At 34.6% G+C, this 16,883-nt stretch overlaps 3 protein-coding genes and 1 long non-coding RNA gene across 8 annotated transcripts in view; 3 read left to right on the top strand and 1 right to left on the bottom strand.

The window, feature by feature from the left end:
• The first annotated feature begins 4,370 nt into the window (after positions 1 to 4,370).
• LOC117218510 (jerky protein homolog-like) lies at positions 4,371 to 7,111 on the top strand. Its single transcript, XM_076520930.1, has 2 exons — positions 4,371 to 6,775; positions 6,864 to 7,111. Exon 1 carries the CDS (start codon positions 5,271 to 5,273, stop codon positions 6,765 to 6,767), a length of 1,497 nt encoding a protein of 498 aa, XP_076377045.1. The 5' UTR covers positions 4,371 to 5,270; the 3' UTR covers positions 6,768 to 6,775; positions 6,864 to 7,111.
• A 738-nt stretch (positions 7,112 to 7,849) lies between these two features.
• LOC117218509 (uncharacterized) lies at positions 7,850 to 9,155 on the bottom strand. The gene is made up of 4 exons (XR_013033139.1): positions 8,851 to 9,155; positions 8,549 to 8,696; positions 8,410 to 8,462; positions 7,850 to 8,322 (listed from the first exon to the last, which is right to left on the bottom strand). It is a non-coding gene; the product is annotated as an uncharacterized LOC117218509 (long non-coding RNA).
• Positions 9,156 to 9,218: 63 nt separating this feature from the next.
• Positions 9,219 to 11,378, top strand: senju (UDP-galactose transporter senju). 2 transcript variants are annotated; one of them, XM_076520931.1, is made up of 6 exons: positions 9,219 to 9,470; positions 9,685 to 9,799; positions 9,872 to 9,918; positions 10,236 to 10,375; positions 10,444 to 10,599; positions 10,678 to 11,378. In XM_076520931.1, the coding sequence occupies exons 1-6, from the start codon at positions 9,383 to 9,385 to the stop codon at positions 11,104 to 11,106; spliced, it is 975 nt and encodes a 324-aa protein (XP_076377046.1). In that variant the 5' UTR covers positions 9,219 to 9,382; the 3' UTR covers positions 11,107 to 11,378. The 2 variants fall into 2 exon arrangements, with proteins under 2 accessions (XP_076377046.1, XP_076377047.1); XM_076520932.1 differs by having other exon boundaries at positions 9,219 to 9,484.
• A 204-nt stretch (positions 11,379 to 11,582) lies between these two features.
• LOC117218507 (uncharacterized) overlaps positions 11,583 to 16,883 on the top strand; it is a 37,847-nt gene continuing 32,546 nt past the window's right edge. The window contains exons 1-2 of one of the 4 annotated variants that reach the window (XM_076520923.1): positions 11,583 to 12,686; positions 16,317 to 16,657. In XM_076520923.1, coding sequence (XP_076377038.1) covers positions 16,427 to 16,657 — 231 coding nt within the window. In that variant the 5' untranslated portion in view covers positions 11,583 to 12,686; positions 16,317 to 16,426. Of the gene's footprint in view, positions 12,687 to 16,128; positions 16,658 to 16,883 lie in introns of those variants that run through there. The other 3 variants (XM_076520921.1, XM_033466953.2, XM_076520922.1) reach the window with 3 other exon arrangements.

Genomic DNA, 16,883 nt, shown 5'->3' with positions numbered 1-16,883 from the left:
TAAAGAATTATTGTCATGGTTCGTACAAAGAAGAACACTTGGAGTTCGTATAACCGATGCTGTTATATTAAAAAAGGCGACGGAACTAAAAGAAAATTTGCTGTCATGTTCGCGATTTAAAGTAAGTAGTGGCTGGTTAGCAAAATTTAAAAAACGTCATGGCATACGCTTAGTGAAGATGTACGAAGAGAAAAGTAATGCTGATCAAGAAGGAGCAGATGCTTTTGTAAATAATTTTAAAAAAATAATAGAAGAGGAAAATGTAAATTTGGAAAATGTTTACAACATGGCCGAAAGTGGACTTGTATGGAAGACTCTTCCGACGAAAACACTGGCTGAAGAAGAAGAAAAAAATCTTACTGGACATAAGACGAAAAAAGATAGAATTACAATTGGCTTGTGTGCAAATGCGTTAGGCACACATAAGATTACGCCCATTGTAATTTACAAATATAAAAACCCAAGAGCTTTGAAACACGAAGTTTCATTGCCTGTAATTTTTAAATCGCAGACAAATGCATAGATGGATAAAACATTATTTTTAGATTGGTTTGAAAACCATTTCAAACCATCTGTAAAACAATATCAGGAGGTAAAACAATTATCAGGAAAAGTAATCCTATTGTTAGATAATTGTGAAGCCCATAAAGTTTCGCTGCACGAAGATCGAGATTTTAAAATTATGTATTTACCACCCAATACAACGTCTATTCTTCAACCGATGGATCAAGGAATCATAGAAAAAACAAAAAGAGTTTTCCGCCAGAAACTTCTACAACGTGTTTTGACGTATGATGGGGGAATAAATGAATTTTATGCCGACTACACGATAAAAAACTGCATTTATATATTATCCGAATCCTGGTCGGAAATTACGCAGGGAGATATTAAAAATGTATGGAATAAAATTATTGATCCTGCCAGTAGTTCCATTCGGTCGAAAACAAGAGAGTTTGAACCTGATTGGCAAAGCATGATAAGTGAGATCACAGGAGAACAATGCATCCCGGCACATGTTACACATTTTTTATTAAACTGTGAGGAAGCAGAAAGAAAGGACGACGACATAGAAATAAAACAAGAAGCGGCAGAACTTCAAGAAGAACCGCAAGAAATAATTTATGAAGGGAGCAATAACGAAATTGAGAACAATGAATTACGTGTAATATTTGAGAGATTGACATTTTACAGTGCAAAAGCACCAGCTTGCATTCAATGCATGGTGCAGGGAATAAAAATATTTTTCTTAGGCAAGGAAAGTTAATTAAGTAAATACGTATTCATACAATGGTAAAAATTTGCTGGCAATTTTAATATGAATCTTTTATAAATTAATTTTTTTTATATTTTTGTTATTAGGAAATGTAGTAAAACCATCATTGTAGGCCAGGATGGTACACGATTCCAAGGATGATACGCCATAGAACAATTCAATATAGAATATTATTTTTCATAATAAATATTAAATAAATAAATGTAATCATAATTATATCGTATTTGATTTTATTGTAATCAGAAACATCTGTCCAAACGATGTCATGTTCGATCTCATTTTAATCAGAAAACTATCAGCAATATGTTAAAAGAAACAGTTTTAAAATGTTATAATTAAAAAAAGTTATATCATTCTGAGTTGTCTTCCGGAAATTCGAGTCAAAGAAGTCGCGGCACGTGCCGCAGCACATGTCGAACCTTAACATCGGCGTAGCGAGGAAATCGATAAATTGCAGAGCCGTAGCAATATCATGGCGTCAGTAATAGTAGACCAATATTTCGACATTTGGGGTGACATTACTGTACATTACTATGAATACATTGTAATGCTAGAATAAATACGATGACGTAACTTTACATGCTTTGGACCATATGTATTCATTATACGTAGCAAGTAACTTATTTTATTTACGAAAAAGACATTAGAAAAACCGATTCTTAACTGTGAAATATTGAAGATAACATCAAAGAAAGTATGTATGTCGTTCGAAAGAAGATATCAGTGAAGTTATGATATTCGGGCCTACGTTCGACCGATATTCGGAGGACCGATGCATCTATTACGGATATTCGGAGGGTAGATTGCCTCTATTCGATGGCATTCGGACAACAGATTGCCTCTATTCAGTGGCGGATTAAGGTGTAATAGGGCCCGAGGCGCAATACAAAATTGAGGCTGTTAATATGCTACGACATTCTATGATAATTGGAGCCATTATTAAAAAGGTTATATTTAAAAATGAAAACTATTAATACGAAAAAATTATACAATTTTATTTGTTATATTAAAAAATTAATTTAAATAACAGCTTTTCTGGACTTTTGTTTTGAAAACTTACTTGATAATTTCTTCGTAATCTAAAACAGTGCTCGGAATGCTTCAAAATGTAACATCAAGCTCTGCCTCCTGGCTACCACCGCAGCGTGTTGCTTGCATTGGCTTATCGACGCAGCGTCTCGCTCACAGCCGATTGTGCCAACGCGGGGAGCAAGGCGCTGCGGCGATAGTCAGGAGGCGTTGCCTAATGTTGCTTTCCGAAGCATTCCGAGTATTGGCCTAAGGTATTAACTATATCATTTTCGATAAACATCAGGATAAAAAAATTTAAATGTAATTAGGTGAAACTATTTCCTAAATAATTTGTTATTCTCTTTAAAACAGAGAAGAATCTTTCTCCGCTCGTATTACAAATTGACATAGTGATAAATATTTTTAGAACTGTTTCTACATTGAAGACTGAGTCCATTGAGTGTATGTAATGTATAAATAAAATTAAATGTATACATATCTTCTGGGTTTAATGTGTCTTCTTTTTCCTGGTACCTTAAAAATTGATGAACTTCATCTCTGAAAACAGGTCTGTATCAATATCTTTATGGTATATATTCTTCAAATTCTCGATTTGAAATTTATTACCTCTTCTTCTAAATTGAAGTAAAAAAATATCTGAAAGTTTTACAGTTCATCGTCGTAAACTGATTTCCTTTTCCGTATTTCTTGCAGCAGAGTGTCGCATATGACATAATGTACATTAACAATAAAGTTTCTTCTTTTTGTAAACACGGTATCTTCTACTGCAGTTTCATCAAATTGTATTTTTCTTTTTCTTTGTCTACTTCCTTTATAATCTTTATTTGCTGTTAGTCAATTTGCAGCCTTTTCTGTGAATTCAATATTGTTCCTCCCATCGTTAATAAATTCTGACATTTCATTTAACAAATTAAATTTAATACCTTGTAAAAAAAGATTTACTTTGTTTGCTTGTTTGTTTGTTTGATTGTTTGTTTGTTCGTCTGTTTGTTTGTTAGTTTGTATGATTGGTTTGTTTGTTTGATTGTTTGTTAGTTAGTTAGTTAGTTAGTTAGTTAGTTAGTTTGTTTGTTTGATTGTATGATTGGTTTGTTTGTTTGTTTGTTTGTTGTTCGTTGTTGGTTGTTTGTTTGTCGTTGTTTGTTTGTCGTTGTTTGTCGTCGTTTGTTTGTCGTTGTTTGTTTGTCGTTGTTTGTCGTTGTTTGTCGTTGTTCGTCGTTGTTCGCTTGTCGTTGTTTGCTTGTCGTCGTTTGTGATAGTTTGTCGTTGTTCGTTTGTCGTTGTTCGTTTGTCGTTGTTCGTTTGTCGTTGTTCGTTTGTCGTTGCTTGTTTGTCGTTGCTTGTTTGTCGTTGCTTGTATGTCGTTCTTTGTTTGTCGTTCTTTGTTTGTCGTTCTTTGTTTGTCGTTGTTTGTTTGTCGTTGTTTGCTTGTCGTTGTTTGCTTGTCGTGGTTTGTTTGTCGTTGTTTGTTTGTCGTTGTTATTTGTCGTTGTTGTTTGTCGTTGTTCGTCGTTAGTTCGTTTGTTTCCTTGTTTGTTTGTTTGTTTGCTTGTTTGATTGTTTGTTCGTTTGTTTGTTTGATTGTTTGTTTGTTTGTTCGTATGATTGGTTTGTTTGTTTGATTGTTTGTTTGTTTGTTAGTAAGTTAGTTTGTTTGTTTGATTGATTGGTTTCTTTGTTCGTTAGTTTGTTTGTTTGATTGTTTGTTTGTTTGTTTCATTGGATTCTTTGTTTGTTTGCTTGCTTGTTTGTTAGTTCGTTTGTTTCTTTGTTCGTTAGTTTGTTTGTTTGTTTGTTAATTTGATTGTTTCATTGGTTTCATTGTTTGTTCGTTTGTTTGTTTGATTGATTGGTTTGTTTGTTTTTTTGTTAGTTTGTTTGTTAGTTTATTAGTTTGTTTGTATCGTTGGTTTGTGTGTTTGTTGGTTTGTTTGTTCGTTCGATCGTTTGTTTATTTGTTCGACTTATACTTTGTAATAATAAACGGGGCTGTTTCATACATATTAAAATTAGTCATCAGTTTTTTGACTTTTCACTTTCATGTGTACCGATGTCATTCAAAACTTTTTTTTATCACAGATTAGCGCCTCATGCGCCTTGGGGTTAATCCGCCACTGCTTCTATTCGACGGCATTCGGAGGACAGATGCCTCCATTCGACGGATATTCAACGAGCCTACTACGCGCGTTTGGCGGAGAGTGCGAAGGAACAGTTCACTGTACTTTTTCCATCACATTGAAATTTTGAGAGGCTTCGGATTAAGGATGGTCGAACATTGAGGAAGAACAACACTGTTTAGATATGAGGCCTTGAAACTCAGCGCCGATAGCACAACGGATGGGTTGCAGATTTGGCGATGAAGGACAAGGGCTGGAACTGAAGTCAGGTTTTTCTGCGAGGACAAAAGTCGATTCTACTGTTCGAATCGTTGTTACGGCGTAACAACGGCAATACTCATAAAGCAATGAAACAATTACCAAAGCAAAAGTCAATTTACCACGATGGCTCTATGCAGAAAAAATCCACAAAAACATGAAACAAGAGCATATAGAAAACATGTTAAAAGTTTGGTAAAGAGTCGCACTTGTCCATCCGCGGTCCGCGGACGCGACACTCGCCCGGGAAAACCAAGATTCGGTCACTTTTTCATATCGAAAAATATTAGTCATTGAGTGCTGCGCACTTCGACCACCAAATCAGTATAAAAGGCGACTAAAAAAAAATGTACGGTCTTGACTATCAACGGACGTTGAGATTGGTCTTGTGGCTCACATCGAAAGTGATCATTTTGTGTTATTGTAGTTTATTACCGGTATTATGAATTTTTAGTGTTAAGTGTTATTATTTGTGATATTAATAATTAGTGATATATAAATTGTGGCAATTCATATCGTTATTAGTAATCATCCTTTTTAATCGCTCTATTTCTGTGTACATACACATACATATCTTTAATATTAATATTATGGCATCGAGAAAAAAATATACGTTATTAAACATGCAACAACGTTTGGATGTCTTGAAGGATCTTCGAGAAACAGGATTGTCATCTGCACAAATTAGAATGAAATATGCCATTAACATCAGAACAATCCAACGCATTCTAAAAGATGCTACAAAAATTAATGCGTTTGCAGATAAAAGTAAACGCGAACTTAAGCGACAGAGAATAGTAAAGCCACAGTACGACGAAATAGATAAAGAATTATTGTCATGGTTCGTACAAAGAAGAACACTTGGAGTACGTATAACCGATGCTGTTATATTAAAAAAGGCGACGGAACTAAAAGAAAATTTGACGTCATGTTCGCGATTTAAAGTAAGTAGTGGCTGGTTAGCAAAATTTAAAAAACGTCATGGCATACGCTTAGTGAAGATGTACGAAGAGAAAAGTAATGCTGATCAAGAAGGAGCAGATGCTTTTGTAAATAATTTTAAAAAAATAATAGAAGAAGAAAATGTAAATTTGGAAAATGTTTACAACATGGCCGAAAGTGGACTTGTATGGAAGGCTCTTCCGACGAAAACACTGGCTGAAGAAGAAGAAAAAAATCTTACTGGACATAAGACGAAAAAAGATAGAATTACAATTGGCTTGTGTGCAAATGCGTTAGGCACACATAAGATTACTCCCATTGTAATTTACAAATATAAAAACCCAAGAGCTTTGAAACACGAAGTTTCATTGCCTGTAATTTTTAAATCGCAGACAAATGCATGGATGGATAAAACATTATTTTTAGATTGGTTTGAAAACCATTTCAAACCATCTGTAAAACAATATCAGGAGGTAAAACAATTATCAGGAAAAGTAATCCTATTGTTAGATAATTGTGAAGCCCATAAAGTTTCGCTGCACGAAGATCGAGATTTTAAAATTATGTATTTACCACCCAATACAACGTCTATTCTTCAACCGATGGATCAAGGAATCATAGAAAAAACAAAAAGAGTTTTCCGCCAGAAACTTCTACAACGTGTTTTGACGTATGATGGGGGAATAAATGAATTTTATGCCGACTACACGATAAAAAACTGCATTTATATATTATCCGAATCCTGGTCAGAAATTACGCAGGGAGATATTAAAAATGTATGGAATAAAATTATTGATCCTGCCAGTAGTTCCATTCGATCGAAAACAAGAGAGTTTGAACTTGATTGGCAAAGCATGATAAGTGAGATCACAGGAGAACAATGCACCCCGGCACATGTTACACATTTTTTATTAAACTGTGAGGAAGCAGAAAGAAAGGACGAAGACATAGAAATAAAACAAGAAGCGGCAGAACTTCAAGAAGAACCGCAAGAAATAATTTATGAAGGGAGCAATAACGAAATTGAGAACAATGAATTACGTGTAATATTTGAGAGATTGACATTTTATAGTGCAAAAGCACCAGCTTGCATACAATGCATGGTGCAGGGAATAAAAATATTTTTCTTGGGCACGGAGAGTTAATTAATTAAGTACGTATTCATACAATGGTAAAAATTTGCTACCAATTTGAATATGAATCGTTTATAAATTAATTTTTTTTATATTATTTGTTATTAGGAAATGTAGGAAAACCATCATTGTAGGTCACGATGGTACACAATTCCAAGGATGATACGCCATGAAACAATTCAATATAGTATATGTATAATTTTGCTCTTACCTAATTATGTATATCAATGCAGTTTTTTAATGTACAGTTTATTATTAATATGTATAACAATGTATTTTACTTACATAATCACAGCGATAATATAATAAAGTGAATTACCCATTAAGTATTAAGTAAATAAATGTAATCGAAACTACATCGTGTTTGATTTTATTGTAATCGGAAATATCTGTTCTAACCATATGTTTGATCTCATTTTTATCAAAAAACTATCAGCAATATGTTAAAAAAAAATCAGTTTTAAAATGTTATGATTAAAAAAAGTTATGTCATTCTATTATGAGTTGTCTTCCGGAAATTCAAGTCAAAGGGGCCGCGGCGCGTGCAGCAACTCATGTGTTCACAGGCTCCGTCGAACCTTAGTATCGGCGTAGCAAGAAAATCGATAAACTACAGGGCCGTAGCAATAGCACGGCGACTTTCATGGCATAGCAAAATTTTGACATTTGGGGAGCGATTACTGTAATAGCAACATTTTTAAAAAGTATTATAGTCATTACCTAATAGATCAATCCCTCTACCACCTAAACAAAATTCAAATTGTTTAGTCCAGTTTTAAAAAGTTATACTGTTTTTCAAGTGTACAAGACTTCATTTTAGGCTTCTGTACTTAAAATAATCAATATATGTATATAGAAAATTTTTAAAGAATGTTTTAAAACTTAATTGTGTTTCCTACGAAACTTATCTAAGCATACAGTTTTAATTTTTTTATGACTATATTCAAAGAACACATTTAGATGATCAAACACGTTTCCTATTACATATACACAAAAAAATGCTTACAGTAAATAGATATATTAATATTACCTAAGATAGTTAAAATGGAAGATTAATTTGAGTACAAATGAATAATATGATTAAAGATTAATCATTTCCTATTATATATTTTTTATTTCTCTTTCATAATCGTTTAAAATGTTGATTATCTGATTGAACTAGTTCTCACTTAGAAAGGGTATTTTTAAGAACATGTAATTCCATATATTTATATGGATAACCACGATTGTCTCTTAAACCAATATTAGCATGGAATTCGTTATAATTGAATTTTCAAATTCTAATAAAATTTGATAATGTTTTTAAAATTTGTATCACTCTCTCATCACCATAGGCATTTGATGCATTTGATCCATTAATTAATATTTTCCTAAATGCAGGAATAATTAATAAAAATATTTTTGTTTTTGGTATATAAGCAATATCATCTTTTAAAAATATTTATCATTTCTTAACTGATTTCATTGCACTACCAAAATATGTTTTGTAAAATTTTATATCATCGATATTTTCAGTAGAAAACAATATTAAATCTTCTTCGATCTCCAACATTACTTCTTGGCTTCTCTACAATAGAACAAAAAGGTTGACAAATATAGAAAATTGATACAACATTTATATAATATTTACAGTATGTTTACACTTAATACTAACAACAGATTATTGAAGACCATTGACATCAGTGAATACATATATCTAACCTTTATCTAAAAAAGGAAGTCTTCATCTAAATAATTTTGTTTCTTGTCTGAGGAACTATTATTTCTTTATATGTTCAAATGAGAATGCGTACCTTAAGATAAAGTGTGACATGCGATCATTTCTTACAACATCGTGAATGCCAGTACATATTTTCCAATTCATTTATTAACATTTCTGTACATTGTATAGGTGCTTTTTAAAATAATTTTTCAATGTTATTTACTCTATTAGCTTTAGAACTATAAAATAAAATTATATTCTTGTTAAGGTACAAAGCTCTCATAAAAGGATAGATAGAATTCTTATAAATGTATTTTACTTTGTGTAACAAGATTTATTGACTTTTATTATGTATATATATTATATATTTTCAAAATGTTTCTTTTACTTTACCTCTTAATCTATTATCACACCATTGTCGTAACTCTTCTAATCTAATGTACCCAGATAATGGTACAATATTTATTTGTAAATTATTCTGAAAATTAGCTCTATCTCGATCATGGCCATGTAGTATTGATATTTATTGTCTTATTACACAGATACCATATTCATAATAAATGCAAAGTAAATATTTTCCTAAAAGGTAAAAAAGATAAAAAGATTAAGTAAATATTTACCATATAAGTTTTATTACTAAGAACTATCCCATTTTCTAACATAGTAATAAGAATACTCTTGTATGTGCAATTGTAGTAACACGTGGTACATACATACATGAAATCTTCCCGCCTTTTGCTGTTACGTCGTCACGTCTGGAACGTCACAAACATGTGATATCATTCCACATGCATTTGATATCAGTTGACATCAGTTGGTATCAGTTGGTTTGAGACTTTGGTACCTATCGGATGCGGTAGTCACAATCCATGAATACAAATATTATTAACATAACCACATTAATTAATAAAGTCTGCAGTCTGCAATGGGAACTATAAATTGGGGAGAATTATTTCCAGGAAGATGGAGCTTTGTCATTTTTGTTTCTTATATTGCACTTTTCGTGAACCAGGGTAATGTTCGTATGGTTAAGTACTTTATTTTTATTTTTCGTAATGTAGTATTTACCGGTTTAGGATTTGCTTGGTAACACACACATGATAACGTATTAAAGACAGTTATAATTTTTTATTAAGCAGTATCAACTATTTTTATTGTCATCAACTAAGTTGTTAAATAATTAATCAATTAGTCAACAATGTTGTTAAATAATTAATTTTATTTTAGGTATTATTGTAACTTGGTCACAGCGAAATGGGAACTATGAATACAATATTGTTGTGGTAGTGTTAATGACTGAAGTAATTAAATTGATTGTCTCAACAATATTATACTGCAAAGAGTAAGTAAAATGATGTTCTGCGAATTGAATAAACTGTGGATCCAGGTTATTGAATCATCATTGTATTTATAGTAATAGCGTTACAAGTCTTTGCCAAGAAGCCACAGGAAATAAAAAAGGTAAATAAATATTTTCACGGGATGTAAAGTTTATGAAGTAGGTGATTCAATTATTCTAGACTTATATTTTATTGAAACATTTAGCCTATAATATAGAATTAATCGCTTAGAAGGAAAAAGTAGCTTTAATTGTTCACATATGCTATCTAAAACATTGTATTTGTGTACAAACCTTGAGCGAACCAAGGAAAAGATAAGATAAGCCCCAGTAATTTTACTTTTGCAAGTATTAAATAGTATTTGTGTAATAATCCAATGACTTTAACATTGAATTTTATTGAACAAAATGATTATTATTGGAATCATTTTTGTTTTAGTGCTACTATTATATATGATACCTTCATTTTTGTACTGTCTGTACAATAATCTGGCATTCATTAACTTGGCTGCATTTGACCCAACAACTTACTATGTGTTGTTGCAATTTCGTGTTGTCCTTACTGGAATTATTTTCCAGGTACTAAAACAGGATTTTCATATGACTCAAAACAGCTAAAATTTTTTCTAAAAAATTGTTTCTTACAGGTAATTTTTAATAAAAAATTATCAATGAAACAATGGCTATCGCTGATAATATTGACCATCGGATGTATGGTAAAATATATAGATCTGGATTTTGATGTTAACATTCTTAGTAGCAAAATTAATCTAACTAGTAATATATTCCTCATATTTATACAGGTGTGTTCAATATGCAGTCAGTGTATAGTAATGTATAGCATTCAGTAAAGTTTGACATGAACATTTAAAAATTTTCAGGCAATTTGCTCCTGTCTGGCCGGGGTATACAATGAATACCTGCTAAAAGAACAAGGGGCGAATATTAATATGTTCATACAAAATATATTTATGTACATCGACAGCATTTTTTGTAATCTTGTAATACTTATGGTACTATACATCTCGCAGAGTAGTTCGTCAGATGTGTTTAGTGAAATTCATCCTAATGTATTGCTACAACCAAAAGTTATGTTAATTATGTTGAATAACGCATCAATTGGAATAATCACGAGCTTTTTCCTGAAGTGCTTGAACTCTATACTAAAAACATTCGCCAGTGCATTAGAGTTGGTGTTTACTGCAGTTTTATGTTGGTTAATGTTCAGTATTCCTATTTACTTAAACACAGTGATTTCTATTGTTATGGTAAGTTGTGCGGTCATTCTGTATTCGCAGAAACCAGTGTAGAATGTTAAGAAAGTATTAATCGTTATGAGTTCAATCTCTTTCTTATTATTCTATATTTATATACATTATATATACATATTTATATACATTCAGACTGAAAGATAGTTCTACCTTTATTGTCTACAAAATATCGTGGATTATTTTAGCATCTATAATAAGTAAGTGGAAACATTATGTGCGAGAAAATTGTAAACAAACCACACATTCATACTTAAATTATTTTCTATTGTTTTCTATTGTATACAAAAAATATACATGTGGTTTCTTCTGAATCATTAGCGTTTTTTCTATAAAATGAAATATGTAAATTTACTAATCGCACATTAAACTTACTTTAACTACGAATATTTACAATTGTTATAATTATTAAAAATTATTAAAAATTTAAAGTATTGAATTTTTACAAGTTTCTTATCTTCTGTAATTCCGTCCGTGTAAACGGTACTTTCTAGTTACAAAATGTATCTTTCGTATATACGGGTGGACCGTTAGAATAATCAATTATACAAATTTTATTTTATCTATGCTATTTTATCTGAAGTGCAAACATTGCACTCGATCATTTGATATAAATTCAAATCGAATGTCCCGGGTTCTATCAAAACGTTAATTGGCGGGAAAATTTCGAATTATCGGCATCAATGATATGCTAATATTCTTGGTACGTTCACACGGGTTGAAGAATACACTCTACTATTTTTATCAATAGTACATTAACTAGTTGTTAATACAGAAAAATGATTCTTATACTCTCCACGAAATTACTTTTTACGGATAAAATTCCGTAAGCGAATTTCCAAAATTCTCCACATGAGAGCACTTCTGTTACTGTCATTACATCATACATTTGATTTGATTGGGTAACCTTAATTGACATATCATAGCTGCATATTCGAATTTAAAGTGCAGTTTCTATTGAAATTTCAAGAAAAGTGTTATACTTCGAGGTACCACAATGTTATTGTAACTATTAGTATAATCCCTATTTGTTGTTTATCATCATTCGATTTTATGCGAAGGCAGTGATAGTGTCATAAAACGAAAAGAGGGTTATTCTATGGATAAATGAGGATTTATAACAACGCATTAGAATATTGCGATATGTGTGGTATAATTGCTGGAAAACGACGCGAATAATAGTCACTTCTGTATTAGAGGGATGCGGATGGTATACTTTATTAAAAAAATTGGTATCGCTCGTTTCGAAAGGCGCGAAAAATCCAAGGGGTGTCCTATTGCATTTGCTATTGCCTCGCCGCGCAGTGTGGTAGCGATTAACTATGTGAAACCGTTTTTCGCGAAGAGGGGGGAGGGTGGTCGATAGTAGCTGCAAAACCACCTTGCTTGGTGAACCGGCTCTTGGGCAGTCACATGTCGACAGTGGTCGCGTGAATTTCGCGTTGGGATCGTTGTCCCTTGACACCGCGTCGCCTGTCATCGAACATGTACTGTTACAGATGAATCGAGAAATGTTTGTGATCGAATCGATCAGTTCATAAATGTGACCAGCGTAGCAAGTGTGACACATGCATTGTTATATCGTACAACTTCTTTGGTTCTCGCCTGTGTACGACGATCGGGTAAGTCAGCTGCGATTTTTATAGTTTATAATGAACAGAACCGTGGCGCTCTACACTGTTACAAGTATTTTGTGCCACGGCAGGGTAGTTTAAACATAAACTCTGCTTCTTAACTGGTACTTTTCTTGGGATCGTGACAGATCAGACCAAATTTATTGCTGTCAATAGTCATAGACACTTTAGACAGTAAAGGCCTACAAATAGGCTTTTTTAATTAACCGTGGTATATTGTCAAGCAGGTTAACAATTGTCTCACTTGAATTATAATCATTGCAGCTTTCGAACAATCCGTTAGAAAATCTTGAATTATTTATCTTTGATTTGCAAAAGACTGATAATTATTTATCGGTAGGTAAATTATTAATAAATTGGTAATAAATATTCTTTAAGTAATAGATTTATTTTTTAAACAGAATGCCAGGTAACGGAGCTGCGCATTAAAAATTCTCCCGACGTTTTGAATCGACTTGAGCTGTCTATGGTGACGTATGTAACGGTCTTATGGTCACGTGACAGCCAATAGAAATGAAAGACCGCGAAAAGTTAGCGTGATCGAAACAATCGATTGCAATTGATTCGAGATCGAATTCGATAAATTTGATTCGATGTTCAGTTGGAAAATTTGAAATCATCTAGTAGAGACTTGATTCGAGTATCAACGGTTTTCACAGTAAATAAACGGAAAATTCGTTGTTTAACAAACGATTCCGAGAGAAATGATTAGATTAGGGGCGAATTTCTGGTAGACGATCGAAATTGCTGCCGGCACAGCAATTGACTTGGGATAATAGCGAAATAATTGCCAGCAGGGCAATGCATGAAAATGTGGTTCAGGGAAAAGCACGGCGCGAAAAGGGAAAATGTTTCGCGCCATAAGCGAGGGAGGGACGTGTTCACCCACTACACGGCCTCGCAGATAGGACAAACCCTCTCCCCCAGCCGGGTCTCCAGACGCACGCACGTTTTCTTTGGATTATGCAATCGCCTTTCGTGTGTACTACTTTTATGTGGGGTTCGTGTCGCGAGATCCGATGATAAACTCCACGACTTCGCCTCGATTCCTTCCCTGCCTTTTTTTCCCTCTTCCGCTTTCTTTTTCTCCTTTCTTAATAATATCGGCCGCCGGGGGCTGGATTAGGCGACCGTTCCCTCGTGTAATATTCGACATGAAAATTACACGGCCGAGTTACCCCCGGTGCCCGATCACGAGCCCATTCCGAAAGTGTCACTCGCGTCAGGTGTAAACATGCATATGGGAGATTGGGACGCTATTTTCAGGTAATCGGCGATCAGCGAGCTTGTTGCCTGTATAATTAATTGAATCGAGCCGCGATCGACAATGATAGGCTCGCATGATTCACGAAACCTGCACGTGAGAGGACCACGAGCGAAATTACCAGTGAATGTCAGCCTGGAAAGCCACTCGATTTTCTGCGAATTTTGCACAGTAATAGGCACTTTGCGATGGGTGTTCCTGGATCCTAAGGTCTCACATTCAAATATTTCCTGACACCTTAGTCTAATTTTAACTGAGTAAGTTAAAAATGAGCATAGACTGGAGAGAGAGAGAGAGAGAGAGAGAGAGAGAGAGAGAGAGAGAGAGAGAGAGAGAGAGAGAGAGAGAGAGAGAGAGAAAGAGAGAGAGAGAGAAATCTACTAATTTATTGCAGCCAGGCGTGATTAGTTTTATCCATTTATTGCATCAACTCCGTTGCAGAAGAGACATAATTTCCCCTTGCACGTTATCAATCCAATTTTGATTGATTCAAAAATTGTTATAATTTCATCAATTTATTTCAAAGTTAATTGTATTAAACTGTAACAAGTACATATATATTTACATTGTAATAAAAATAACGTCAATTTTATGAAAGAAAATTAAATTTTCTTTTCGTCGACATACCCACCGCGTTTTATAATTACTTCTTGAACTAACTTCGACATCTGTTTTATTAGTTTGTCTATTATCTTTTATCCTATTTGGTATCATGGATGTTGCAGTTCGAAAACGTTTCGTACAAAATGAACTCGGCATACGTTTTCACTGAATGTGTACTTTCGACAGTACGATGCCATAAAACTTAATACTAGACATAAAGCATTACTTAAACTGAACGAGAAATTACAATTTATACTAAATCAGCAGGCGTCCTAATACTTTTGGAGGAGAAGGGGAGGGAGGTGTATTTCTCCCTTGCCTGTAATTCTCCCTTCCCTTATCAGTTCAATTAATGTACAAAATTATCACTCAATCAAGAATGAGTTTAAAGTTTATCGAAATCAGCAACAATTCCATCAATGCTTAATCCCTTTGGTACTTACCTTCGTTGTATCAGCATTGTTTCAAGAGGGACACACCTGTCCAAGAAGAATCGAACTGGACAGAGAAGCAAGACGTTTTCCCGTAAACTATGCATCACGAATTGTCAGACGTTGAAATTTGCATCGGGGGGTGACATCCCCCGCGTATCTCGCAAACGAATATCGAAGCATGTTCCGTGACCGCTGTGATTGATTCTGTAACCGAGACCGGAAGCCGTGTGTGCGTCAGTCGCTAACTGGTTAGAGTCTCGCTAATGTCAATCATTTCGTACATTCGTAAGCCAGCATGTGCCGGAAATGGAGGAAATATCGCTGATCGATCACTGCGGAAGTCGGAAGCGAACGTTACAGGTTACCGGGAATATAGCAGTCTCGTCCTCGGGACGTGACTCTCGCAGAGCCAGCGGTATTATTCAATTTTAATCGGACTTGATATCTCATGGCGATCTAGAGTCGCGAGGGAACAATTGACTTAATATGTCCGTGCCGTTTGTCCCGCTCGCTGGGGTTGAAGAGTCAATTCGCCATTTGTGCGTTAGCTCCGCCGTCTTTAGGATCGTTTCAATTTTCATCTAGCTCTTATTTGTTTTCAATTTAACGTTCTTCTGTGGTTTCTATGATAATTTCTTTTTTTTCTATGATAATTTCTAATTTTTACTATCGATTCGCAACACTTGGAACGAGAATTATTTTTGTTCCCTGCACTCGCGAGACTAATTATAGTTCTCGTGATCCTATCAACCGTGTTGTTACGCTGTACGAAGACAATATTGACCCATTCTCTGGGTCTGCCCATCCTTCTCAGAGTGCTTTGATTGGACTACTATCCTACTGCGAATAATTAAGCTCGTGACATGTGAGCAACGAAATCCAGCAGCTAAAAAACGGTATCATCGTTGTACGTGAAAGATGTTTCATAATATTCAGCCATTCGCAGTCTTGTCTTGAGAACCTAAAGTAACAAAAAAATGAATTCTCACCGATCAACCCTCGGAGGGGCGGACCATTTTCACAATTATACAATTAACAGTTGGTTTATAACAATCCTGAGCTTCATTCAGCAATTTTTCAATACATATTTTTCAAGATGTTTCTTGCAAAATGTTCTGTTGTTTCTAATGCGACAGCAATTTATTTGATTTCATTGCCGGAAATTGAGTAATCAAGCGAACGATTTAGACAATCTGAGTCAAAGTTGACACAACCACCGTCTTGCGAGGATTCAGGAATGTAATTACAGTGCAATCGTAACGGTCGGAGGCGTTGATAGCGCGGCCTCGTAAATATGTAACGAATCCTGTCGATCAGGTCTGTCCTCGCGTGACTCGATGAACGATCTGGAATCAAGGAATCGGTTCCCGAAGAAGAAGATGGTGAAGAACCCGCAGTGCCCGAGGGACGAGACGTAGGGTAGTGGTATGTCCGAGTGCTTCGAGTTCTCGTCATCTATGACAGGATCGACGGACACGGGGCCTTTGCAGCCCCCGAAGGATCCCACGGCCCTTCCTGCGCAGCTGGCACCCTTCGATTTCTGCTCGACTCCTGAGACACCGACCCGACGAGGTCATCGTCATCGACACTCAAGAAAGATGACATTGACCTCACCGAACGGACAGCCTATACAGCTCACTCCTCTCTGGGAACACGTGGTCAGTATCGTACACTCTGCCAAAGCTACAGCCTCGATAGAGGAACAAAAGCACTGGTAGTTTAACCCTTAATCCCTGAGGGTCGTGTCTAGCTAACAATCTGAAAGAACACGATATTTGGGCATTTTTTTCTGAACTAATTAGTCGAAAGCCTTAACAATGAGAACTGTATTAGAGTAAAGGTTGTGTTACTCGGCCATTTTTCAAGATTTCACAGCAAAAGAAA

This window comes from Megalopta genalis, chromosome 4 (genome assembly GCF_051020955.1).
Source record: "Megalopta genalis isolate 19385.01 chromosome 4, iyMegGena1_principal, whole genome shotgun sequence".
Classification (NCBI taxonomy): Eukaryota; Metazoa; Arthropoda; class Insecta; order Hymenoptera; family Halictidae; genus Megalopta; species Megalopta genalis.
The sequence above is the reverse complement of the archived record's forward strand: the minus strand, read 5'-3'. Positions and strand labels throughout refer to the sequence as shown.

Coding starts and splice junctions, on each gene's coding strand:
- senju (XM_076520931.1), top strand. CDS start 9,383: ATGGGAACTATAAATTGGGGAGAATTATTTCCAGGAAGATGGAGCTTT. Junction 9,471..9,684: donor TGCACTTTTCGTGAACCAGG/GTAATGTTCGTA, acceptor ATTTTATTTTAG/GTATTATTGTAACTTGGTCA. Junction 10,376..10,443: donor TTACTGGAATTATTTTCCAG/GTACTAAAACAG, acceptor TGTTTCTTACAG/GTAATTTTTAATAAAAAATT.
- LOC117218510 (XM_076520930.1), top strand. CDS start 5,271: ATGGCATCGAGAAAAAAATATACGTTATTAAACATGCAACAACGTTTG.